The sequence below is a fragment of the Hippopotamus amphibius genome, chromosome 3 (genome assembly GCF_030028045.1).
Source record: "Hippopotamus amphibius kiboko isolate mHipAmp2 chromosome 3, mHipAmp2.hap2, whole genome shotgun sequence".
In the NCBI taxonomy this organism is placed as follows: Eukaryota; Metazoa; Chordata; class Mammalia; order Artiodactyla; family Hippopotamidae; genus Hippopotamus; species Hippopotamus amphibius.
The window spans coordinates 62,858,956-62,886,417 of record NC_080188.1 but is presented as its reverse complement, the minus strand read 5'-3'; the positions used below and the strand labels follow the sequence as shown (position 1 = coordinate 62,886,417).

The following is a 27,462-nucleotide window of genomic DNA, read 5'->3' as shown; positions in this document are numbered from 1 at the left end:
CCCCTTACAATAATCATTTTGGGCCATTTTTAAAAAACAGACTTTATTTTAAAAGTAGTTTTATGTTTGCAGAAAAATTGAGCCTAGGGCCTATAAATTTCCCATATACCTTTCCCTGGCCTCCCCCCCTTGGCCCCCTAGTATAGTTTTCCCTGTTACGGACATCTTGCATTAGTGTGGAACACTTGTAACAATTACAAATGAACCAATATTGATATGTTACTATTTACTAAAATCTATAGTTTATATCAGGATTCACTCTTTCTGTGGGTTTTGACTAATGCATAATGTCATGTATCCACCATCACGGTAGCATATAGAATAGTTTCATGGCCCTAAAAATCCTCTGTGCTTCACCTGTTTTTCTCTCCCTAACTTGCCCATTTTGGGGGCATTTTAAACTCCAATTCCTTTTGTCTCCTCTAATATTCTACCAGGACCCACAAGGTCAACTTCTACATTTTGTCACTAGAACTTCTACATTTCAGTCTCTGGTTACTTCTTTCTATCCTGCTAGCTTTTTCATATCTTCACTTATATTCTATCTGCTTTGCAACCTCATATTCACATTCTAATTAACTTTTCCAAAATTTTATCCAGGTCTATCTGCTAAGCCATGACTATGCTTTCTTGAACATTTTAATTTTTCTTTCATCTCACTTAATTTCATTGCCAAGTTCACCCACCATATCTCAACTTTGATATGAATGTTTTAATCTTCATTGCTAGGGCAGAGGCAGCATCTTTTTGGCAATTCCAGTCCTGGTTGTGAGATATCCTCTTTGGCAGATACACAAGCAACTGTGTATTTGTATTTTACAGCTTCTTTTTTGCTCTTTCATTCCTTCAATGCCTTTTTATAATACCATTTTTTTAAAATGTCACATTATTTTATTTTATTTTTAAAATTTATTTATTTATTTATTTTTATTTATTGGCTATGTTGAGTCTTAGTTGCTGCGCACGGGCTTTCTCTAGTTGCGGAGAGCAGGAGCTACTCTTCCTTGTGGTGTGTGGGCTTCTCATTGCAGTGGCTTCTCTTGTTGCAGGGCACAGGCTCTAGCCGTGCAGGCTTCAGTAGCTGTGGCATGTTGGCTCAATAGTTGTGGCTCACGGGCTCTAGAGTACAGGCTCAGTAGTTGTGCCGCATGGGCTTAGTTGCTCCATGGAATGTGGGAACTTCCCGGACCTGGGCTCAAACCTGTGTCCCCTGAATTGGCAGGCAGATTCTTAACCACTGCGCCACCAGGGAAGCCCCCAATGCCTTTTTGATCAATCCCTGTACTTGAATCTCTTTGAAATGCCAAGACTGGTTTCTGGTTTCCTGCCTAGACACTGACGTTAAGTGCATTGTGTAGTAAATATTAACAGTATAAAATAAAATTGTCATCATTCTTTTAAATGGACCCGTTAGAATCTAAATATTATAGTGATTTGAACCCCCACTTTTCTCTAATAGGTGGAACACTTATAACATTTTATCTTTGAACTATATTTACATCCCACTTGACCTTCACAAAATTTTTTATCCAAATATAATATAAATGCATGCTTAAAAGTCTTGCTTACCAAATTATATTTTTGTATCAAAAATACATATTCAAATTCAAATTCAAATCTCTGTTGAATAACCTGTGACCATAAAGGTTCAGCTGTAAAACATTTCTTCTGGATTGAGTCATAATTACATTAGTACACAATATATTGATTCATTAGCCATAAAAGTAAAACTTTATTAGAAATGCAGCTTTTTATGATATGAATGGAACGTTTTTTAAAATTTATTTATTTATTGGCTGCATTGGGTCTTCATTGCTGCATACAGGCTTTCTCTAGTTGCCGTGAGCAGGGGCTACGCTTCATTGTGGTGCACAGGCTTCTCTTGTTGCAGAGCACAGGCTCTAGGCACACGGGCTTCAGTAGTTGTGGCACATGGGCTCAATAGTTGTGGTTCGTGGGCTCTAGAGCACAGGCTCAGTAGTTGTGGTGCACGGGCTTAGTTGCTCTGAGGCACGTGGGATCTTCTTGGGCCAGGAATCGAACCTATGTCCCCTGCATTGGCAGGTGGATTTTTAACCACTGCACCATTAGGGAAGCCCATGAATGGAACTTTTAATTTTCAATTAATTCAGATATTCTATGGGTTTATAATTTTAATGAAATAGGAGTTAGCATCAAAGTTAGAGGTCTACATTTTTTCATTTTATAAAAATCTTGTCCATAGGAGTGAATAGATGAAAAAGGAAAGAGTTTTTCTTTGTTTATTTAGCAATGTCACTCAATTCCTTGAAATCCTTACATGCTATATGTAGAAAATCACTGTGATTTATCATCAAAAAACCCTATTTTTAATTATCTAGCATTTGACAACTTAATTTGCTTTCTTTCTTTTACTTTTGCTTTTTATTTTTTTACATGAAACCATCTGACTTATAAAAGAATTGTAGAAACACCAGTATTTCCTTTGTCCCTTCATTTGGTGCTTCAGAGAATATTCATACTCAGAGCTACATGTCATAAAAATATTTTGCCTCCGTGAAAGAGATGCCCCTTATTTTATAAAGTAGGAGATGGATGATTGTATAAGGTATGAGGTAAATAATAAACACCAGGGACAAGTTTTCATGTAGATCATTTTAGGAAAGATTACTTATAAGAATTGAGAATATGGACATTTATTTCCTATCAAGCTACTTGTATCAGTTTGTCCCTTGGAAAGTCTTCTAGTACACTTAAGGTATGAATACATTACTTTGAAAGCTGTTGACTTTAAAGAATTCTACCCAAAGAAGGAACTAAATAATAGAACGTGTAACTGTCTAACTCATAGTCTTCTGTCACTGTTTTCTTCATTTTTTTGTACTTCCATCCTAAACTTGATATACTTGTTATTTTATATATTATAAAATTCTCTGCATTCTTCTCACTTCTGCTCTTTTAAATCAGGAGAAGATAATTTCTCAGCCATGTTAACTTATCTGTAACATTTTCTCCTGTACTGATCAGTACATATTATCTCACTTATCTATTTCATATTGAAATATCTTTTGGCCAGATCTTTGTTCTCATAAATTTTAAGAGCATATTAATTGCAGAAAATTATAAAAGTGGTGAGGCAGATAAGAGATGGAGGAGACTTTGCTACATTGTTAGTTATTAAATAGACTCCATATGTACATTTAGGCAATTATTTGCTCTCTCTGACTGTATTTTCCAGTCTAAGAATTATGTATATACTGAATCCTGTCATCTAGTTTTAGTGGGAAGTCTCTTCAACATGAGATCAACCAACTTGAAGCCTCAGTGCCAGCCTTGAAATCACTGTTGAACAATCATATGAACTCAGAAACTTCCTATGTTCCCTCTGACTCGTTTTTAATGTGTTTTTCCATAATCAGCATGACAAAGACTCTTAAAAAACATTCTTTTAATTTTGGCTTCCCCTTAGGAAGGCAGACAATCTTGTTAATTTTAGAAGTCTCATGTCACGTATAGAGGTATTCAGTGGCAATATTACTGTTATTTAAAATATACTTAGATTCATGAAAAATATCTACACTAGTAAAAATATATCTAACAATAATAGGTTCACTTTTCTGGAACTTTGTTATAACATTATTATGCCATTTCAATAGTGTTATTTTGCTCTACAGGGGTAAATAATCCTGATAACATTTTAATATGATGAGTGTTGTTGGATAATCTAAATTACTTTATTATATTTTACTGCATTACTATTTGTACACTTGAATTAACATTTTAAGTTGCTGAAAATTAGAGCATACATCTCTATTAGTAATAGTCAGAATACAGTTACAGAGAATGTTATGTGCCCTCAGCATAACATTATTGCAGTCATTCTGTAATGTGATTTCCCTTTACTTCTGAAAATGTTATCTTCCTGTGGCTTTCACTTTTTTAAATTTAATTTTTATTTTATATTGGAGTGTAGTTGATTTACAATGTTGTGTTAGTTTCAGGTGGTCAGCAAAGTGGTTCAGTTATACATATACATATATCCATTCTTTTTCAGATTCTTTTCCCGTAGAGGTTATTACATAATATTGAGGAGAGTTCCCTGTGCTATACAGGAGGTCCTTGATTATCTATTTTATAGCAGTGTGTATATGTTAATCCTAACCTCCTAATTTATCCCTCCTCCCCACCTTTCCCCTTTGGTAACCATTAGTTTGTTTTGTTTTCTTTTTTTTAAATTAATTTTTTATGGAGTATAGCTGCTTTACAATGTTGTGTTAGTTTCTACTGTACAACAAAATGAATCAGCCATACACATACATATATCCCTTTCCTTTTGGACTTCCTTCCCATTCAGGTCACCACAGTTCATTAAGTAAGAGTTCCCTGTGCTATACTGTATGTTCTCATTAATTATTCTCTCAGTTTTCTTCCTCTCTCTCTGCCTGAACAAACTCTTATGTACGCTTCTCCTCTTTCACCTGTTTAATAAGTATTTCTTAAAGCCTAGTCACAATGGCTAAATATCTTCTTATTCTTCTTTTTCTTAAAATTTATTTATTTATTTTTATTTTTCATTTATTGGCTGCATCGGGTCTTCGTTGCTGCGTGTGGACTTTCTGTAGTTGCAGAGAGCAGTCTCTTCATTGCAGTGCATGGACTTCTTATTGGTAGCTTCTCTTGTTGCAGAGCACAGGCTCTAGGCATGCGGGCTTCAGTAGTTGTGGCATGTGGGCTCAATAGTTGTAGCTCATGGGCTCTAGAGTGCAGGCTCAGTAGCTGTGGCGCACGGGCTTAGTTGCTCTGCGGCATGTGGGATCTTCCCAGAACAGGGCTTGAATCCATGTCCCCTGCAGGCGGATTCTTAACCACTGTGCCACCAGGGAAGCCCTAAATATCTTCTTGAAGAAAATAAAATCTAGTTGCAATAAATAGCTTCATAGTTTTTCCAGCTAAAAAAATCATATATTTGTCAGTGAGCTTCTTTAAGCCTGAATTTTTGCTATGTAAAAGGACCCTGCTGAACTTTACGTTATCATACAATAATAATATGCTCTTACATGTAAATTTTGTCATGAACAACAATTTGTTTATGAAGAACAGCATACAATTGCTTGTGTGTGGTTTTTAGGTAATAAATTCTTAAAATGTTTTAAAAAAATTATAGTTGGAACTGATCTTTCCACTAACATACTTGTACTCCTCACTTCATAGGTGATGAAGCAAGTCTCAAAAATTTAACTAACTGGAACAAGCACACAAGCAAATTAAAAACAGCACCAACATCAGAATAATTCTAATGCTTGTTACTTTTAACTTTTATTTAGTAAGTGAAGCTTGTTAGCATGATAACTCTTAAGGAGTTTTTACCTACTGTATCTATAGAATAAACTTGTATAATGTTTCTTCCTTTTCTTTATTTTAATATAATTGCTTATTTGGGTTCAGTTCAGGAAGGACGCTTCAGAAATACAAAAACAGAAAGCTTGTTTTGTGGGTTTATAATAAAGGAATATAAGATAAATAGTCATAGCTTTTATAAGAGGGATGAGGATTGATGATTCCTGCTTTCCTATTAAAAATATTTATATTAACTTTTTGCAAGTGAAATTCCATATGCAATGGATTTATTAAATAAATTGACATTAGTGAAGTTTTAAAGGATATGAAAAACAGCTTTAGTATTTTTCCTACCACTGTCTTCAAAACCTCTTATTTCTCTTCCACATTTCTTGGAAACAGCTTCGATCCTTTAGCTTTGTGAATACTTTTTAGTATTCCAGAAATAATTCCAGTTCTGGCAATGATGGAATAATTTTTTATAGGGTTAACCCAACAAAGAATAATGATTGTAAGTTCTGGATCAAATTTTTAAAAAACACACATTGAATAGATTGCATATGGACCGAAAGCAGGCATAAATTGAAGAGTATTCAACCCTTTAAAGATGGTAACTGCTTTGGGTGAGATTCACTTTTATACAGCTCATTCACTGAGGACCCACCTCAGTTAGGCAACAAGAGGTAACTAGAGCTTAAGAGTCTTATTAGCTTAATGCGTCAGAGAGGGTGTTTGAGGCAGCCAGACTGCCCAGAAATCAAAAGGGGACTCACATAAAGGAGGGAGCCATAGAGAAATAAGCCCCAAAATCTACATAGAAACTTCCCTAAATCCTTGCTTTGACTCCTAATCAACATATGCATAAGAAGGGGTCTAGTTACCTAGAAAAAATAAAACAGTTACTGAATGAACTTTACAGAAATTGGATGGCAAAGAAAGAATCAATAACCTGAAAGCAGATCAAGATAAATTACCCAATCTAAAGGCCAGAGAGTAAAATATTATTATAAAATAAACAAGACCTCGGTGACTTAGAGACAACATTAACAAGGTCTAACTTGAATGTTCTCTGAGCCTCATATTCAGAGGAGAAAGGGAAGAGGGTGGAAAACATATACATAGAAATAATTGTCAAGATTTATTAAGTTTAGTGAAACATATCCCAGAAGCTCAGTGAACCCCTAACAGAGATAAATGCAAAGAAATCATAGCTAAACACTGAAAGTTCAAAAATGAAAAGAGAATTGTAAAAATGGCCACCTCTATACTATAAAAAAGGAGCAAAGGTATAAATGATGGCTAATTTCTCATCACAAACAATATTTGGCAAAAGACAATAGAATGGCATATTTAAAGTCATGAACATTAAAAAAAACTTTATGTATGGTGATGAATGTTAACTAGACTTGTAATAATCATTTTGCAATGTATACATATATCAAATCATTACGTAGTATGCCTGAAACTAATATAATGTTATATATCAATTGTTATAAAATGATAATAAAAATTTATTATTGAATGAAAAATTGTTGAATTATAACTTTATTTTGATTTTTGAAATAAAAAGTTGCTCTTGCTTTAAAATCACCAGCCTTGATTTTAGGAATAATAATATTTCATCTACAATTTTCTTCTTATATAACAAAAAAGTATGAAGAAAAATATATTTTGATTACAAGTGACTGTGTTCTGAGACCCTCGGTGCTCTTCTCAAACATAAATCAAAATCAACAGGGTCACTATTTGAAATATTTGAAAACACAAAGACAAAAAGTATGTAGCAAGAATAAACCTGTCAACTCAGAGTTTGTTATTTGCTAATAATATTATTAAAAATGAGGTTAAACAAGGAAGTTTTAAGATAAACCAAAGTTGAGAATATATGCCACTTGTAGGACTGGACTTCAAGACATTCTAAAGTAAGTTTTTCAGGTTGCACTAAATGATACCAGCTGGAAGCTCAGATATGTAGAAAGGAATAAAAAGCCACAGAAATAGTAGATAAATAGTTAAATATCAGAAACTGCCTTTTTTCCCCTTCTTTATACCTTTGAAAGTCAGTTAATTGTTTAAATAAAAAACTATGACATTTCATTCTGGAGTTCATGAATATAAATATATGACCACAATAACACAAAGGATATGGTAGGTATAAAAGGAATTATATTGCTGTACATTTATTACTTTTTTAAATGTGATGTGGTGTGATATTAATCTACATAGAATGTGATAAGTTAAGAATGCACATTACTATCTCTAGACTAACAAAACTACAAATAAATACAGCTAAAAAGCTGAGGGAAATAAAATGAAACACTAAAAAAATTCAATTAACCCAAAGGAAGGCAAGAAAAGAAGGTACAGAGGGAAAAAATGATACATAGAAACCAAATAGTAAATTACAGACCTAGACATGACTATTCAACAACTCATTAGGAAGACATGAAGATTAAAAATGTGTATGCAGCTAGTAATAGAGCTTCCAAAAAATGAATTAAAAACTGACGGAAATGGAGATAAAGTAATAGAGAAGTTTAAACACTTCCCTGAGAATTGCAAGAACAAGGAGAAAAATATAAGTAAGAATAGATTTACCTTATTTAGATCCAAAAACTAAATGATCAGTTCCTAAGTGATTAGGATCTTATTTATTTATTTTTTGAAATTACATTTTTAAAAGAACACAATGACGTTTGGAAAAGGCATTGTAACTTCATCATGTATCATATACTGACAAAATGTTTGAAATATAACTTTGGCAAAGGTAAACACCTGTCCTAAGTACTTTTCTATTATAGCAAATATTTTAAAATTTAGCTTTACATGGTCATCAATTTTTCTTTCCACAAAGTTCTTGAAATAGTATTGACTGAGACTTGCATTCATCACCGCCACCTAATGCTTTGCCTTACGCTTATTTTATATAAAATTAGCTTCCAAGGGTTATAGTCAACCTTTAGATATGATTAAAAAACAAACTAACAAACAAATAAATGCTTACCTTAAACACTAGTTCTCCCACCAAACCATTCCATGTCCCATCTTCTTGTGGGCTTCCATACTTGTGATCCGGTGCAACGTAAATTTCATAGTTAAAACCCAGGTAATTAGATAAGGCATCCAAAACATCAATGGAGAAGCCCTGGTATTTCTTCGGCTTACCCAGGACATTTTCAGAGACCATTACAAAAGGTTCTTCCTACATGGAAATAAGAGAAACCCTTGATGTCAATCTATAATGCTCCCTTAAAGCAAAGATTAATTCTTCAAAGAGTTTTGCTTACAAACAGTCTAAAAATTGGTTTTGCTCCGTGAGAGAATAACTTAGAAATATAACTTATGTGTTATTAATGCATTATTTTATCAATGTTTAATCACCCAGTTTTCTGTCATTTCTCATTTAATTATTACCATATCAAAAATTAGGTGAAAGTGATTATAAAACTTCAGGAGCCATGAATTCATTTTTCTTGCCATCTGAGGGCCAACCTAAGATTCATCAATAATAAAATCATATTTAGGAGAATTTGTTTCTATCCTCAGGCAGTTATTGTTTGTATATATCAAAACATGTAAAATAACATTTTAACAGATATAATCTACATAAATCTTTTTGAAAAGATCAAAATATTCTAAGAACATATAATTTAGCTAAAATTTATAACATCACATTTACTGGGAGTTATTTACTAAGTAATTTTGAAACTTAGATATAAACACACATTTCAGTGCAAAAGTAATTTCTCTACTACTGTTTCTCTACTACTTACCTTTTTGGTAATTTGTGTAATTTAGTAAATTCAGCAAATTGGTTTCAGTTTCCACCTCTTTTACTTTTTGCATTGTCCTAGTACAGTTAACAAATAGTCCCCTTTCACTTTTTAGAACACCTGGTGTTAAATTGGTTTTAGTAAACCTGGTGTTAAATTGTTTTGACACATACTGGCAGACTACAGAAAATTAGATAATCTGTTTCTTAATTTCTAAACTTGTTCAGAAATCTTTCCGCCACAGTAACATTTACAGATAACCATCCATAGTGTGTATGTCCACCCAGTCCTGTGTGCAGGTTAAAATCTATCCTGTTTCTAAGCCAGACTACTGAAGGATTTTTATCCTTGGATCATTTTTCTTTAGGGACTCACAAAATAGCTTTCATTGAGTTGTAAAATAATACTTTGCTTTTGGCTCTTACTCAAAGACACTAAGTAACTGCCTTATAAAATCACTGTATCTATTATTGGAATATTGTCCACCATAACATTTGGTTTTCCCGTAAAAATTACCATGAGATAAATTTTTAAATTGTTCAGAGCCAAGAGAGCTTCATTTTGCTTCAGTAATGCCTTTTTTAAAACAACGAAAATGAAGTAAATAATTATTTAGCTATCGCATTTCACTCTGGATACCCAGCAGATCATGCCGCTCATGTATAACTATGTCGATATTGTGGTATTTGTAATTTTTAAAAAATCTTGGTTTTCTAAACTACTGAAAAGAAGAATTGGACTTGTTTAACTGTCTATATCTTAGAGTAAAATAAATCAGTAAATAGTTAGATGAAGGAGAAGACTGCTGTTTGTTCCCTAGTAGTGTTCTCCTCTTCTTCATTAATTATATGTGTATTTTCATTTTAGCACTACTGAGAATAAAGATGACCCACAGTCCCTCTTTAGGCAAGGTGAGACCATGTGACCAATTCTGACTCATGTGATGTAGGCAGGGTGCTTTGTGCAACTGTGCTTCTGTCCTTTCTACTTCTTCCAGCTGGAATGAACACATATTGGCTGGAAGCTCTGGTAACTATCTTAGATCACACATAATAGAGAAGTCTATGTCCTTGACATTTGAAATGCCATAGAAGACTCTGACTGACTCTCTAGGGTTCTAGAATATAAGAAAAATAAAGAATTTCAATTTCTTGTTGTTGTTAAACTCTTGATTCTTTCCTGTTTCAGCAATATTTGATTCTAATGAATAATGATAGATTGATATATCAATAGATGAGAGGTTTTGAAAATTAATGAATATTTCTAACAATACTGACTTGTTTAATCTAAATGATACCAAATGAGTGAAAAGTAAAAATTCAACAAATCCTTTAATACTATGTATAAAATACAGAACACCTTCTTGATTCAAAATATAAACTTTCAGCTAATATGGCAGAATTAGCTACTGTTCATTTGGTTCTTCGGACAAAATACAGACCTAGCTAATGACTATGGCATTACACAAATACCCTGAAGTGGGTCATGAGGTCATTAGAATCAGAATGGGTTAAAGAAATTCCAAAATAAATATCATAGTCAGAGAGCATGTAAATAAGATCAGGGAATTCTAGCATTAATTGAGCATTGGTTGTTTATATTATGTTGTACATGCTGGCAACAGAGAGCATGTACTTATTTCCTTATACACATCTCATTCATTTCTATATTTTGAACATCTATCCATTGACAAACCAATGGAAAGATGCTTCATGAAAAATCTTATTCGACTGGTTCCTCTACCAATAATTTTGGACCATAGGTGTTCTCTATTTATCCATGGCCTTTAAAATCTAACAAATCTCTCAGGTTCAGCAGCAATTTAATCACCAGGAAATGGAAAACCACTCCTTAAGGTGACATTTAAAAAATTAAGAAGGCTAATTAATTATAATACAGAGCTAACTGCTCTCTGTGGCAAAAATAATATCCCAATGTATGCTTTCATATGAAATAGTGACTTTTCCATTTTTATGAATATACCTTTAGAACAATTGTTTAATATGCTAAATTGTTATATTTGCTTAACATGCTGAGTTTCCCCCCAGAAATGATTTTTAATTCCAACTTTATAAGTAAATCCCTAGGCAAATAGATCCCTTTCAGAAGTTTGTTGTCAAAATCTGCTCCTAGCAACATCAGCTACAAATGATTAAAGTTACAGAATAAAAATGGTTATATTAAGGGTTTTTTTAAAGAGGCCTGATGAATTATTGATGAACATGCTTTTTAAATTTTACATCCTAAATAAACTTTTATTACATCTTATCACTTCTCTTCTAGATCAATGTTTTTAAGCTTAGCTTTTAAGCTCTATTACACATTGGGATCGCCATGCATAAATCCTACCTCAGACCAGTTGTGTTTTATGAGGACAATCAGCCAATATATTGGACAGGTAAACATAGCAACAGAAATTAGACTAAAGCTCTGGTCCCTATAATATAAAAGATACTTGTTCCTTCTCTATGGCAATAGTGAGCTTGGTTTAATCATGTTTATCTATGTATCTATTTCCAAATTTATTCACTCATTGACTCATCCATTTAACATGCATTAAACAGTTACTGAATCACATTACTGCACTCAGTATAGTGAGAGATATGGTAAAAAGTCATGGATACCACTTTCAAAATAACTATAACCTATTGGTAAAGCTATGTACTCAAAAACAGAAAGCAAAACTCAACCAATACACACCATAACTGGTACAGAATACCAGGGAAATACAAAGGAAACTGTTAAAAAAAAAAAAAAAAAAAAAAAAAAAGGAAAGGAAAATCACCACTTGGGAGGTTATAAGCTATCTACTATTTTAACAGATAAGAAAAATTAGAATCAAAGTTTCAACTCAAATTCACACAATAAGTTACAGAGAGGAAGGCATCGTTATAACTCATCTTACTTCAATATTATCTTTGGACCTCAAAATTTTCAGCATATGGCTCAAAATCTAAGATGCCATAATTTGTTTCATATTTTAATGCAATTTAAGGTGGTGTGAGACTGATAGACTCCAGATTCCTGACAGCAAAAAACAAAACAAAAAACCCACAATCCTCTAGGAAGTAAGTATTTTCATTTTAGGTCTTAAAGTATCCCTTCAAATAACTGGCTGAATACAACGTTGAAAGCAAAAGTCAAAGATATCATGTAAAAGGGAGTTATATTTCATATATAGAACCAGCAGAAACAATATGTAACAGAAATAGATCTTTCAAGAACTCAGATACTAAAATTTTCAGATGCATATTATAATAAAAATTATGTTTATTATTTTTAAGGAAATAAGGGGAAAATTTTTTTAGCAGGAAATTGGAAACTGAAGGAATTGTCATTGTAGAATTTAAAAAGAACCAAACAGAAATGTAAGAATTAGAAAAGACAATGACCAAAGTTAATAACTGACTAAGTTTGTCAGCAGATTAGAAACAGATGAAGAGAGAATTAGTGACTGGTTATAGGTCAGAACTAATATCCAGGGTACAAAGGAACAAATAGAAAATCCAAAACGAAGGGGTAAGAGACGAGAAGCAGACAGAAAGGCAGTATGACAATCACAAATACTGCTTAGCATCTGAGGAAGTAGGAGCTATCATGACTCTTGCTGGATGTTTAGATGGGTACAACCACTTTGAAAAACATTTGACATACATAGCAGAGATTGAAAATCCTTATGCGCAGTTAATTTTGCCTAGTTTTGAGTGTTACATAATCATTTACCTAGTATGAAGATACGGATAGCTATGTCCTAGCAATTTCACTCTTTGGGCACCAAAATATAAGCCCAAGAATGTTTATAGCAGCATTGTCTGTAACAGCCCAAATCTGGAAATAATCTAAAAATCCAAATGTCCATCCACATGGAAAAGTAAATATATTGTGGTACACTGATGTAACGTAATACTAAACAGCTTAAAATTGAAGAAAGTAGAGTCATACACAATAACATGAATGGACTTTACAAGAATCATGTTGAGTGAAAAAAGCAATACTCCAAGAAAACAGTTTGGTTCCACTTTTGTAACATTCAAAAACACGTAAAATTACTAGGTACTTAAGGATTCACACCCAGGTGGAGACACTATAAAGAAAATCAAGGAAGTAATTATCTCTGGGTGATTGGCTCTGGGATACTGGGGAGGGTATGATCAGAAAGATGCACAAGACATGATGGTTCTTGTGGTAATGACAACATTCTATTTTTTGTTCCAGGAAGTGGTTACCTGGATATTACTTTACTATTAATTAACAGTTTAAACTTTTTTCCTGTATGGGTGTTATATTGCAATATAAACAAAAATGAAGAAAAGTATGTTAAGTGGGAGAAGTAATGGAGGGTGTTGAAACCACATTAAGGTTACTATCTTTTATTTGGCAGGGAACTGGAGCTTTGTGGAAGGGAAATCACATAATCAGAAAGTAATTTTGAGAGAAGAGTGTAGAATGGATTGTGGCAGAGTGAGGACTAAGGGTGCTTTGCAACCATACAGATGACAGGAGATTATGGCCTGGGCCTATTTAACATATATTTTAAAAGTGTATACAGGTGGCTTTCAGTCCTCTATTATAGGGATGAAGGCAGGAAAAAAGAAATTATAAAATTCAGCCATTAAAATTCATTTCCCAGCAATTAGTTTCAAAAAGTAATAATAGGACTGAGTCTAAACTGGTGAAGACCTGCCTGCCTATTAAATGAAAACAAATTTCAGACTTCGATTTGCTGATCATTTGGATGACAGATTCTCTAAACACAGTCCTCAGCAAGTGGAATGCACGAAGCTTGCACAGAATGCCTGCAGTTTATCAATGTAAGTGCATGAGCGTGAGGATCCACGGACCAGCTTATAGGAAAGTGTGTTTCGGTGGCTGATAATTATCATATTAGCAAAGATTTATTCACATCACTTGTTGGGTTATTAGATAATAACTTCATAATTCTGAATTTGTATTCAGTCACTTAAAAAATCTCATGTTAACTGCTTAGTTGATTTACAACACTTTGCAACTTGAAGATTTTGTAGTTAATTCCCATATTTTAATAACTATGCAATATTGTGTGCTAGCAATGGAGTTTGGAAAAAGCATCTGACATTTTTGATAGGTGCAAGTGACAAGCTCTACTGCCAAGGCTTTACTGAGGACTGTTTAGAGATTTCAGTATGTGCGACTTCACAGAATGCGAGGATGCCCCAAACTAGGAATGAGTCACTGGAAATTCCTTATGATTCTACTCACATATACAGCTCAAAGACATTAAAGAGAGAATGAGAATATTTCTTAATGACCTGTTTAAAAATGTTTTCCCCATAAAACATGCTCCTGGCTGAAGCAAACAAGAACTGTCTTCATGCACAGTGTGAGCTTATATTTTGCATAGGGATGACACATTCCACTGTGTTATACGCAGAGTTAATGACTATCATTCTCCTTGGAAAAGCCTCGTTATTTCTATAGACTGTAAACAAATATTAGAAACTACTACAAGTTAAAAAAGGCAAAAGTTATGGAATTTGTTATTAAAAAGATATCAAAACACCAGGATAGAAAAACAAAAATGAGGAACAATAGGAGAGGAATTAACAATCTAGGTGTAAAAGCAAAAATATCTAAGTTGCATGGAGAGAAGAAAAACGGGTCACAGGGATATGCAATGAAAACATTTTTAAAAGGGCTTCTGCAGAAGGATTTTATGGAGGAACAAAGATTTAGAAAACACTGCACTAAACTCATCTTTTAAAACCTTTGCTTAAATATTTTTATCAGACAATAAGATTCAACTTATAAATGATAGAAGTATATAAAAACAGTCATTCTAACTTCCTAAAACCATATCTTACATATTATTTCTGATTCCTATTTTGCATGCAATTCCTTAAGTGAAAAAATACTTTAAATTGAACATAAAGTTAAAGCTATTAGTATGCGAGGTAATTCATTTTCACAGTAACATGTTTGATTTTACACATTCCTTTAAGATCATGAAATGGCTACACTTTGGTGCCTTAATGGAGGGTGGCAAAACAAAAAAAGATGTTCATTTTGTTTTTGTGAGAATGAGAAAGAAACATAAGATGCTGTAACTGTGAATACAAAGTTATCAAGGACAATAGGGGATCACAATCCTAAGTACATTGGTTCTCATTCCTTGGTTTTCCCTCACATGCATTTGAAAATATATTTTAGGAGGCTAAGATTTTATAGACCACAGGGTTACCATATATAAACTTAGAAATACTAGACTTTTGGCTTGCTTTCTGAATATGAGTGCTGGATAATATTTTCTGTTTGGTCTGTCTTCATTATTTTGCTAAATTAACACCCAAGTGAATCTTACAAGGGCACAGCCACATGCAAGAGTCAATTCTATTGCATAAATATTGTCAAAAGTTTACTAGTACAGAGTATTTTGTAAATGCAGTTATGTCAAGGAAAACTATCAAGAATGTGTTCTGAGATCCAGCATAATACAGCTGTAAGCAGTGATTGGCTTCACCAAATGTCAGAAGCCTACAAAAATATTTAACCAAAGAACTTGGTAACATTTGACTTCAAAATGATGATAATGTTTACAAACTCTCTGGCTGATACAGTCACATTCCTGTAAAAATATTGTCAAGAACAGTAATGTTGGGGCTTCCTAGGTGGCACAGTGGTTGAGAATCCGCCTGCCAATGCAGAGGACGCGGGTTTGATCCCTGCTCCAGGAAGATACCACATGCCGTGGAGTAACTAAGTCCATGCGCCACAACTACTGAGTCTGCGCTTTAGACCCATGAGCCACAACTATTGAGCCCATGTGCTGCAACTACTGAAGCCCACGTGCCTAGAGCCCGTGCTCCGCAACAAGAGAAGCCACGGCAATGAGGAGCTTGCGCAGCACAACGAAGAGTAGCCCCGGCTCACCGCAACTAAAAAGAAGGCCCACGCACAGCAACAAAGACCCAACACAGCCAATAAAATAAATTAATAAATAAATTAAAAAAAAAAAGAACAGTAATGTTAACAAGCATCAGCAGAGCTTTATGATAAGACCGTCTATGTTAGGAGATAAAAACTTTTAATAAATGTAAACTGAAGCTAATTTAATATCAGAATACAATGAAAAGCCATTTAAAATTAAACTTGGAATGTTTAGGGCTAGTGGTATATCTATCCAAAATAACAGTATTACAGGAAAGTAGCAGAAATTCAGATATTTATTTAGTCATTCAAGAGGATTAATGCCAGGCACATGCTAAGAATATAATAGTTAACAAAGCAAATAATAAACAGACATCTCTATCCTGCTAGACCTATATTCTAATGGGAATGATGGACAACAAGCAAAATAAATAATATATGTGTTATGCCAGATGATGATAAGAACTGTGGTGGGGGGGGAATAAGACAAATAATGAGAACAAAGAGCATGTGAGAAAGGGCTGGCTGTACCTTCAGTTAGGAAGAGCCTCTGTAGAAAGAGCATTTTAGACTGAAGAGAGAGTAAGTGCAAATGTGTCAGGCAAGAATCTCTCTGACATGACAGAAGGGACACTAGTGTGGCAGGATCTGAGGGAGCTAGGGTCACACAGGAAATGTCTGAGAGGTAACAGGTATGTGTCCAGTGGAGCTTAAACAGTACCTTTAAGCCCCTGTGATGACTTTAGCTCTTAACTTCGACTGAGATGGGTAGCCTGATGGGCCCTGAATAGAGGGGGTTGTGATCTGCTCTTTGAACAGTTTTCGAGACAGTGGATAGTTGCTATTGACAATAGACACTGAGGGGCAAGGACAGAAGCTAGGAGAGCAATTAGGAATCCTTTGCAATAAACCAGTGAGCTAGGCAGTAAAATGGATTTGATGAGAAGTAATTGGATTCTGGGTATTTTTTGAAGGTGGAACTGATGGGATTCATTGACATATCGATGTGGGGTTGTTAGTACTTAGTGAGAAGTGATGGAATGCTAAGCCACACTTCTGGAAATCCTCAGTGGAGGCCTCAGTCTTTAGAAGTGTATGGACTTCTGAGATTCTCCCTGAATGTTTTTTTATTTGGCATACGCATCATAATTCTATTAGAGGGATTAAAACTTTCAATCAATAGACCAAAGTCCTCAGGGAGAATATTCAATACAGAATCAAAGACGGCATTTTGAAAAAACCTACTGCACAGAATACAAAATTAATGCACATTCAAATTTAATAGAAAGAAAATGTCTACTTTCTTTTTTCCTGCATATTTGTGATTCACATAATCAGTTAAAAGAGAAATAATATTTATCAGAAGAAATAACAATCACTAAAATCATCATAATCTTTAAAGATTAAATTTTAAAAGGGCAAAGTTCAATACCAAATATTAAGAGTGAATTATTTGTTTTTGTTCTCTGAATACACCTTTGAGAAATGCAAAAAGAAAGAAGAGTTATTTATAGCTCATTGGATTGGCAAGGATGAGAAAGAATGTTGTTTATCAGCAAACATATGAGGAAGCAGACTTTCTTATACACCACTTATGTGAGTTAAAATTGGTACACCCTTTTAAGCAAACAAATTCAAAGTAGGAAAGCAAGCACTTTCAAATTTTTGTGTTATTTCTTTTGGTAATTTTACAACTAAAGAGGTAATCATAAGTGAGCACAGGTATGATCTAAAAGAATGTGCACTGCAACTTCTCTAGTGAGAACTTAAAAACAAACTAAATGCCCAACAATTAGGGATTGCTTTTTAAAAAATCTGTATGATAGATTACAGCACATTCAGCTGTCAACTTCAGTGTCTCAATGCCCTGTTACATAGTTATCTGCTCAGAATTGGCCCACGGGAATGTTTTCTTTAAAGAAACTAAGAACAACATTTTAAAGCTTGGGATTGGTTTGTTTTTGTTTGTCTTATAGAGAGATTCAAAATATCACATAAAAACATTACTTTCATTTGCATTCCAACAGTATTTCAGTAAATGAGACATGAAAATGTTGAGTTTCAACTGTCATTCTGGGAATTATATACAACCCTGAAAACATTAATGGAAGTTTGAGGCAGCAATAAACATAATTCATTAAGCAGCTGAAAAAAACTATTGGCTACATCTGCTGTATAAAGAATATTTATTTACATTAAAATATTTATTTACATTAAAATATTCATATGTATTTTATATATGTTATCATACTACATGAAGTAAGTCAGACAAAGACAAATATCATATATCACTTATATGCAGAATGTAAAAAAAAATGATACAAATGAACTTATTTACAAAACAGAAACAGACACACAGACTTAGAGAATGAATTTATGATTACCGGAGGAAGGTTGTGGAAGAGGGATAGATTGGGAGTTTGGGATTGACATGTACACACTGCTATATTTAAAATAAATAACCAACAAGGACCTAATATGAAAATAAATTAAAAAATATACTCATGTATTTGCTGAATGGGAAGAAAATGTACAAAACTATTTATGAGTATGGGTATCTTAGTCAATTCAGGCTGCTATAACAAGTTACCACAGACTGGGTGGCTAAAACAACAAACATTTATTTCTCAGAGTTTTGACGTCTAGGAAGTCCAAGATCAATGTGCCGACAGATCCAGTGCCTGATGAGAGCTTATTTCCTTTGTCACCTGTGGCAGAGAGCAAAGAGATCATCTTTCTCATGTCTCTTCTTGTAAGGGCACTAATTTGATTCATGAGGGCTCTACTCTCATGACCTACTTACTGTAACTCCAAGGCTCCACCTCCAAATATCACTGCATTGGAAATTAGGCTTTAACATCTAAATTTTGGTGGGACACAAATATTCAGTCCATAGAAGTGTGTACTTCTAAAATTTGAAAAAAAAAAAAAAAATAGCAGCAAACATCCATATAGGACTTACTGTGTGGTGGGCACTTTCCGATGCTTTTTGTGTATTTATGCCTAGCAGTCCTATGAGTTTAGAACCATAATTATCTCCATTTTTATGGATAAAGTAACTAGGTTTTGTTTAGCTAGTAAGTGACAGACACTAAAATATTAGTAAGTTTTTGATGGAGAAATATAGATGATTTTGTTAATTTTTTCCCCACATTTTCTAAGTTTTTGTCATCAACTACGCAATACTTATTTCAACACTTGTTGAATAAATGAGTCTGAAGCATGAGGGAGAGGCCAGAGTTGGAAATAAAAATTTGTTTATAATTTTCCAGAAAGTAAATGAAATCACTCAGGGGTAAAGTATAGAGTTAGGGATGAAATTCTGGAAAAAGAAACTCCAATGAAGGAGGCAGAAGGAACAGAGGTCGGAAGAAAATGAAGGGAAGACATCATTTGAGGGTGCAAGAAAGGACAGAGCTTCAAGAAGGAACAAGTTGCTGGTGAATTTCAATGCAGGTGAGAGCTCCAGAGAGATGGGGCCTGGAAGCATCCATTTCATTTGTCAGGTAGGAGATCCTGAAGACCTTTTGAAAAGCAGTTTCTTTGGAGAACTGGAGAACTCGAGGTTTGGGGGTGCGGGGGGTGAAGGGGAAGCTGAGATGAAGTGAGAGAGTAGCATAGACATATATATATTACCAACTGTAAAAAGATAGCCAGTGGGAAGTTGCTGCATAACAAAGGGAGTTCAACTCGAGGATGGAAGATGCCTTAGAGAACTGGGACAGGGAGGGTGGGGGGAGTCGAGGGAGGGAGGGAATATGGGATATGTGTATAAAAATAGATGATTGAACTTGGTGTACAACCCCCCCAAAATAATAAACAAATAAAATAAAAAAAAAATAGAAGCCAATAGAAGCTAGTGGTTTGAGAATAAAAATAAATGATGAAGTGAAGACAGAACTGAAGTCTGAGACATTTGGATTAGAAAGAATTAGTAGAATAAAGAGGATTCAGGGTCAAAGAATGTTTTTTATCCAAAGCTTGTTTTCAGGCTAATGGAGGAAGCAAATGAAAAATAGCAATAACAACAACTACTACTCCTCACGTTGTGCCTGTCATCATCCTTACCACTTTACATTGATCACCTCACTTAATTCTTGGAATACTATGGTATGGTTACTATTATGTCACAAATGAGAGACGTGAGATTTGGAGACAGAGTAGATAAACCATGTAAATGAGCTTAAAAACTAGTAAGCAAGATTGAAATTTGAATCCAGTCTTGTCTGATGCTACAGTCTGTATTCTTTTTCTATTTTATTATTGAAGTATAGTTGATTTACAATGTTGTATTTGTTTCAGGTGTACAACAAAGTGATTCAGTTTTATATATATATATATATATACACACACAGGTATCTATTCTAAGATTCTTTTCCGTTATAGGTTATTATAAGATATTGAGTATAGTTCCCTGTGCTATGCAGTAGGTCCTTGCTGGTTACCTATTTTATATATAGTGGTGTGTATATGTTAATCCCAAACTCCTAATCTATCCCTCTCCCCCCCTTTCCCCTTGATAACCATAAGTTTGTTTTCTATGCCTGTGCTTCTCCTTCTGTTTTGTAAATAAGTTCATTTGTACCTTTTTCTTCTCCTTCTTTTGGGGTTGGAGATTCCACATATAAGCAGAATCATATATTTGTCTTTGTCTGGCTTACTTCACTTAGTATGATAATCTCTAGGTCCACCCATGTTGATGCAAATGGCATTATTTCATTCTTTTTTATGGCTGAGTAATATTCCATTGTGTGTGTGTGCGCACGCGCACGCATGTATACCCCATCTTCATCAATTCATCTGTTGATGGACACCTAGGTTGCTTCCATGTCTTGGCTATTGTGACTAGTGCTCCAATGAACATTGGGGGTGCTCAACATTGTTAATTATTAGAGAAATGAAAATCAAAACTACAATGATGTATCACCTCACTCTGGCCAGAATGGCCATCATCATAAAGTCTACAATTAATAAATGCTGGAGAGGGTGTGGAGAAAAGGTACCCTCCTGCATTGCTGGTGGGAATGTAAACTGGCACAGCCACTATGGAGAACAATATGGAGGTTCCTTAAAAAACTAAAAATAGAGCTACCATATGATCCTGCAATCCCACTCCTGGGCATATATCCAGAGAAAACTGTAATTCGATAAGATAAAACCTGTATTCTTAACCGTTAACTTAGTCTGCCTTCATCAGCATTTGGGTATGTATGTGTGTTTAGGGCTGGGTAGAAGTTTCAGAAACTACACGGTATATAAAAGAGAAAGAACTTGGGCTACAGTCTTTAACACACAGTAGTATCAAAATCAATCTCTTTCTGTCTCTGTCTACTCTATATCTCCTTTTCCATTCTAAAGTACAGTTATTTATACTTTCTTCTTCTTCCAAGTCACACTTCAACTTTAGTGAGCATAATGATGGGATTACAGTTTTCTCATAAAGATTATGTTAAAGTGAAAACACTTAAAATCTTATCTGAACTTCCCTTATCTGACTAAAGCAGAGCCTCCTGAAGATGGCAGCTGCCATTAAACCTGCTCCCAGGGAGGGAGTTTCCTGCAAATTCCTGAGAGGAGACAGTCTACTTGTTCCCATTAGTACGCACACAAAAATACAACAATAGACCATTTCTACTTTCCCACTGAAGCCCTGAATTCCACTTCCCACCCTTTTGTTAAGTTGATATATAAACCTTTACCTCTGGATATTCAGCAAGTTACTCATTATTAAATTACTAAGTGACTTCCATGTACACATGTAAATAAACCTGGACTTTTCTCCTGTTGTCAGTTAATTCACAGGCCCCCAAACATATGAACCTAAGAAGGTGGAGGAAAAGTTTTCCTCCCAACAGTACCAAGCCTTTTTGCTGAATGAAGTCTTTTCCTTTAAAAAAAATCTGGAAATAACAAGGTACATAATAATTTTGCTAACCCCACTCTATACCCTTTGTCAAAACTGCACTCACTATTTCTGCCACTGACCTGCCTGATCTAAGGTTTTAAGAATAAGGTGACAGGTTTTCTATTTCTAGTAAGTTGAATGCGTTCTGAAGGATATGCTTTTCTCTTTTGATTTTATTACCAAGCACAGTGGGAAACTTAAAAGAAAAGATCTCCTGTATAGAGGGCAGAAACATAAAGAGTAGAAAGCAGAAAGGTGCTGATATTTAAAAGCAAGAAACAAATCTGTGGGGATTTACAGAATATAGAGAAGTCTGAGCTTAAAGCTGCAAAGTCCATATACTGTGTCTCAAAAATTAATGTGTATAAAAGATTAGTAGAAGTATTATTCAAATTAATAAAACATACAAAAATAACTTTTGATAGGATTAAGATGGCGGAGTAGGAGGATGTGCGCTTACTCCCTCTTGCAAGAGCACCAGAATTACAACTAACTACTGAACAATCATTGACAAAAAGACACTGGAACTCACCAAAAAATACACCCCACATCCAGAGACAAAGGAGAAGCCGCAATGAGATGGTAGGAGGCGCGCAATCGCGCTAAAATCAAATCCCATAAATGCTGGGTGGGTGACTCACAAGCTGGAGAACAGTTATACTGCAGAAGTCCACCCACTAAAGTGAGGGTTCTGAGCCTCACATCAGGCTTCCCAACCTGGGAGTCCAGCAACGGGAGGAGGAATCCCCAGGGAATCAGACTCTGAAAGCCAGTGGGATTTGATTGCAGGACCTCCACAGGACTTGTGGAAACAGAGACTCCACTCTTGGAGGGCACACAAAAAAATGTGCTCACCAGGACTGAGGGGGAAGGAGCAGTGACCCCATAGGAGACTGAACCAGACCTACCTGCTGGTGTTGGAGGGTTGCCTGCAGAGGTGGGGGACAGCTGTGACTCACTGAGGAGGCAGGGGCACTGGCAGCAGGGGTTTTGGGAAGTGCTTATTGGTGTGAGCCCTCCCAGAGTTCGCCATTAGCTCCACCAAAGAGCCTGTGGGTTCCAGCACTAGGTGGCCTCAGGCCAAACAACCAACAAGGTGTGAACACAGCCCCACCCATTGGCAGACAAGCAGATTAAAGTTTTACTGAGCTCTGCCCACCAAATCTGCCCACCAAATCGGATTAAAGCTTTACTGAGCTCCACCCACCCAGCCCTACCCACCATCAGTCCCTCCCATCAGGAAGCACACAGGAGGCTCCTAGATTGCTTCCTCCACAAGAGGGCAGACAGCAGTATCAAGCAGTATCAGCAGTATTTCGTCTTGTGGAACTGAAAACCACAGCCACAGAAAGATAGAGAAAATGAAAAAGCAGAGGACTTTGTACCAGATGAAGGGACAGGATAAAATGCCAGAAAAACAACTAAATGAAGAGGAGATAGGCACCCTTACAGAAAAAGAATTCAGAATAATGATAGTGAAGATGATCCAGGACTTTGAAAAAAGAATGGATGCAAAGATCGAAAAGTTTACCAAAGACTTAGAAGAATTAAAGAGCAGACAAACAGAGATATGCAACACAATAATGGAAAGGAAAAATACACAAGAAGGAACCAATAGCAGATTAACGGAGGCAGAAGGGCGAATAAGTGACCTGGAAGACAGAATGGTGATCATCACTGATGCAGAAAAGAATAAAGAAAAAAAAATGAAAAGAACTGAAGACAGCCTAAGAGACCTCTGGGACAATGTTAAACGCACCAACATTCACATTATAGGGGTCCCAGAAGGAGAAGAGAGAGAGGAAGGACCTGAGAAAATACTGGAAGAGATTATAGTTGAAAACTTCCCTAACATGGGAAAGGAAATAGCTACCCAAGTGCAGGAAGCGCAGAGAGTCCCAGGCAGGAGAAACCCAAGGAGAAACACGCCAAGACATATAGTAGTCAAATTGACAAAAATTAAAGACAGAGAAATGTTATTAAAAGCAACAAGGGAAAAACGACAAATAACATACAAGGGAACTCCCATAAGGTTAACAGCTGATTTCTCAGCAGAAACTCTGCAAGCCAGAAAGGAGTGGCATGATATATTCAAAGTGATGAAAGGGAAGAACCTACATCCAAGAATACTCTATCCAGCAAGGATCTCATTCAGATTCGATGGAGAAATCAAAAGCTTTACAGACAAGCAACAGCTAAGAGAATTCAGCACCACCAAACCAGCCCTACAACAAATGCTAAAGGAACTTCTCTAAGCGGGAAATGTAAGAGAAGAAAAGGACCTTCAAAAACAAAAACAAAACAATTAAGAAAATGGTAATAGGAACATACATATCGACAATTACTTTGAATGTATATGGACTAAATGCACCCCAGAAGACACAGACTGGCTGAATGGATACAAAAACAAGACCCATATATATGCAGTCTACAAGAGACCCACTTCAGACCTAGGGACACATACAGACGGAAAGTGAGGGGATGGAAAAAGATATTCCATGCAAATGAAAATCAAAAGAAAGCTGGAGTAGCAATACTCATATCAGATAAAATAGACTTTAAAATAAAAAATATTACAAGAGACAAGAAAGGACATTACATAAAGATCAAGGGATCAATCCAAGAAGAGGAGATAACAATTATAAATATATATGCACCCAGTATAGGAGCACCTCAATACATAAGGCAAATGCTAACAACTATGAAGGAGGAAATGCAAGGCAGAAATAGAGACACAGATGTAGAGAACAAACACATGGACACCAAGTGGGGAAAGCAGGGAGGGTTGGGGGGAAATGAATTGGGAGATTGGGACACCAAATTGTACACTCTAAATATATGCTGTTTATTGTCTGTTAACTGTATCTCAATAAAAGTTCTTAAAAAAATAATAACTTTTGTGCCAGCTCTCATCAGAGTTGTAGATATGGACTACAGTACTGAATTAATTACAGGGACACATATTAAGGAATTAGAGGGAGGATCCCATAATTTACTGAAAAATGTAAAGTTTACTGAAAAAAGTAAAGATGTTTTTTCCCATCACTATATTTTACTGCATAATAGACTGAAATGTTTAACATAAAACCAGCCATAACACTTTCCCCCATGACATCCTTCAGAGGATGGAGCAAATATCACTTAGAGTGACAAAACACTGAGAATTGGTCCTCATTCCTCAGCAGATATTTTAGGAGTATTCCCAAACATAACATGACATGCATAGAAAAGCATCTTAGTTCTTGGGGCTGATCACCAAAGGTCATTCTTAAAATTTTGAAAGGACTCATAACACAAAGGTGAGATATTTTTTAAACTCTTTGTTCTTGATGAGTGATCACTTTTTTATTCTCCTTGACTTTTAAAAAATTAAAAGACCTTGCTTTCAAATGCTAATCGGTTGCTTCTTTATTCTCCAGTAGACTTCAGACCATTCAGCCTCAATACTTCATTTTCTTGAGTGTTTTATTGAGCATGGTCTTAGAGATTGGCTCAGAACAACACAGCAGCTTGTTATTTTTAATTGAACTGCAGAGTACATTACTCTACATAAGAATCAATGGGAAAAAAAATTAGTCCGAACATTTCATTTTCCAATTTCATGCCACTAGCAATAGTTAGAAATAAAAAAGAGAAAAGGGAAAAAACAAACAAACAAAAAAACCCACCTTCAAACCTACCAAAAAAAACCCCTAAAAAATGTGAAGTTCATTTCCTCATGCTAACTTCCATCACATAGAGAACCTGAAATTCTTTGCTCAAAGTTTTAAAACTGCAAGAATCACAAATTCACTTTTCAGTACTATGGCTTTTTTTGTTTCCAGGTTAAAATAATTAGTACACAGTTTACATGGAGATGCTGTGAAAAGATACCTTAAAATCCAAACCTCTTTGTATTTTGACTGATCATTAAAAAACCCAAGGGGTGTATTCTGAAAGAGTATGCATTTGCCTTCCTTTCCTTGATCAACTTTTCCATTTCTGGGACCTCCATGCAGTATGGTGGTTCTCTCCTTGACTGCCTCCTACCTCCCCAGAGAGAGCTGACTTTTAATAGCTGTTTGTGTTCTAGAAGCTGACAGAAGGGTAAGCTATTCCCACGCTGGGTGCTTTTTAGAGGTATCTTTTCTCACTTCAGACCACCCTAGACTCCCATTTAATGCAATGGATAGTGACTTGATAAATGGTCCCCTATTGGTCAAAACTTGTTACTGTGCCTTTGAAAGAATCCAAATCCCACTTGAGGCCTGGCTTCCTCATTGGTAATGCTGCTATCTGACTCCTTAGCTCTTTGAGAAGGACTGGGAAAGTTTATAAGGTTTTCTCAAAATTTATTTCCTTTGTAAACTGAAATCTAATTATTACATTTTAATTCAAAACATTGGTTTTCCCTCCTGATTGGGATGATTTCTAGGAGGTAAGCAAGGACAACTTCCTGTGACTGTTTTTTTTGGCATCTGTTTACCCAATGCTAATTTATGACAGCTGTAAAACAGCAACAACAACATGCTACTGGAGTTTAGAAGTGGGAAATGAATATGCATCTTCCTAATGAAAAGCCAAACCTTTTGAGAGGTCAAGACAACATTTAAAACACTGATATAGCAAGATGTGTGAGAGTATCCTACTTTTTATGTTTGCTCCCCTAAATATTAATTACTACATAATTCAAAGGTAAATGCATGCTTTTCATATATCCTTTTAAAGTCTTGGTACAATAAGATCCCCCCAAAATGAAACCTTTCTCAAAAGTCTCTAGTATTTTAAATCTATGTCCCTAGTACATGTCTCATTAGAAAGTGAATTAGGACAAAGTTGTGAAATAAAGGTTTATATCTTTAGTTTGTGGAAAAAAAAAAGGGGGGGGGATTGATATGCTTTTTGTCATTCTTTGCCCAGCATTGTAGAGTTTCTCTGTATGTATGTATGACCTATTACTCAGCCAAGACTCAAAATGACCCCATGTAAATTTCTGCAAGTATTTTCCTCAGATAGCTCTCTCTTTTCAAACATGCCCCCCCAAATACCAACCTCCTCAGCCTTCACAAACTTCGATCTCTAATTTCTCAACTCAGCAAAACTGACAATCTGTTTTGGATCCATATGCCTGTGCCTCCAATATGGAATTTGCCATCAGCCAAAGATCTGGGGTGATTGTTGGAATCATTTAGTTGTTTCCAACGTTTAGGAATCAAAGTCCTTATTCACATGTTGACCAATGTCTGAAAGTTTTTTTCCATACTTTGCTCAACTTTCTAGTTGTTTGTAACAGGAATTTAGTCCTGTTCTTGTCACCATTATGGCTGGCGAGGAGCCAGACAAACAAGGATTCAATGGTTATTTTGCCCCAAAAGTAACTTGAAGTTATTCAACTAGCTCTAAGTCTCAGCTATATCAATAAAACAAATAATAATCTTGAAGGCTCCATGAAGATTAAAATACCAAGAATAATAAGTGTGTCCTAAATGCTGGCTGGTAACATTATCTGTAAGATTTAATGGCTCTTAATTCATGAATATATTCCTTTGTAACTCTAAAAAGTAAAATCTATATCAGAAGCATTTC

The 27,462-nt window shown here is 35.1% G+C and overlaps 1 protein-coding gene across 2 annotated transcripts in view; it reads right to left on the bottom strand.

Annotated features, from left to right (window-relative positions):
- The window catches only part of GRID2 (glutamate ionotropic receptor delta type subunit 2), a 1,416,273-nt gene that overhangs the window by 341,838 nt on the left and 1,046,973 nt on the right, over positions 1–27,462 (bottom strand). For both annotated transcript variants that reach the window (XM_057728577.1, XM_057728578.1), the window contains one exon: positions 8,321–8,518. In XM_057728577.1, coding sequence (XP_057584560.1) covers positions 8,321–8,518 — 198 coding nt within the window. The remainder of the gene's footprint in view (positions 1–8,320; positions 8,519–27,462) is intronic.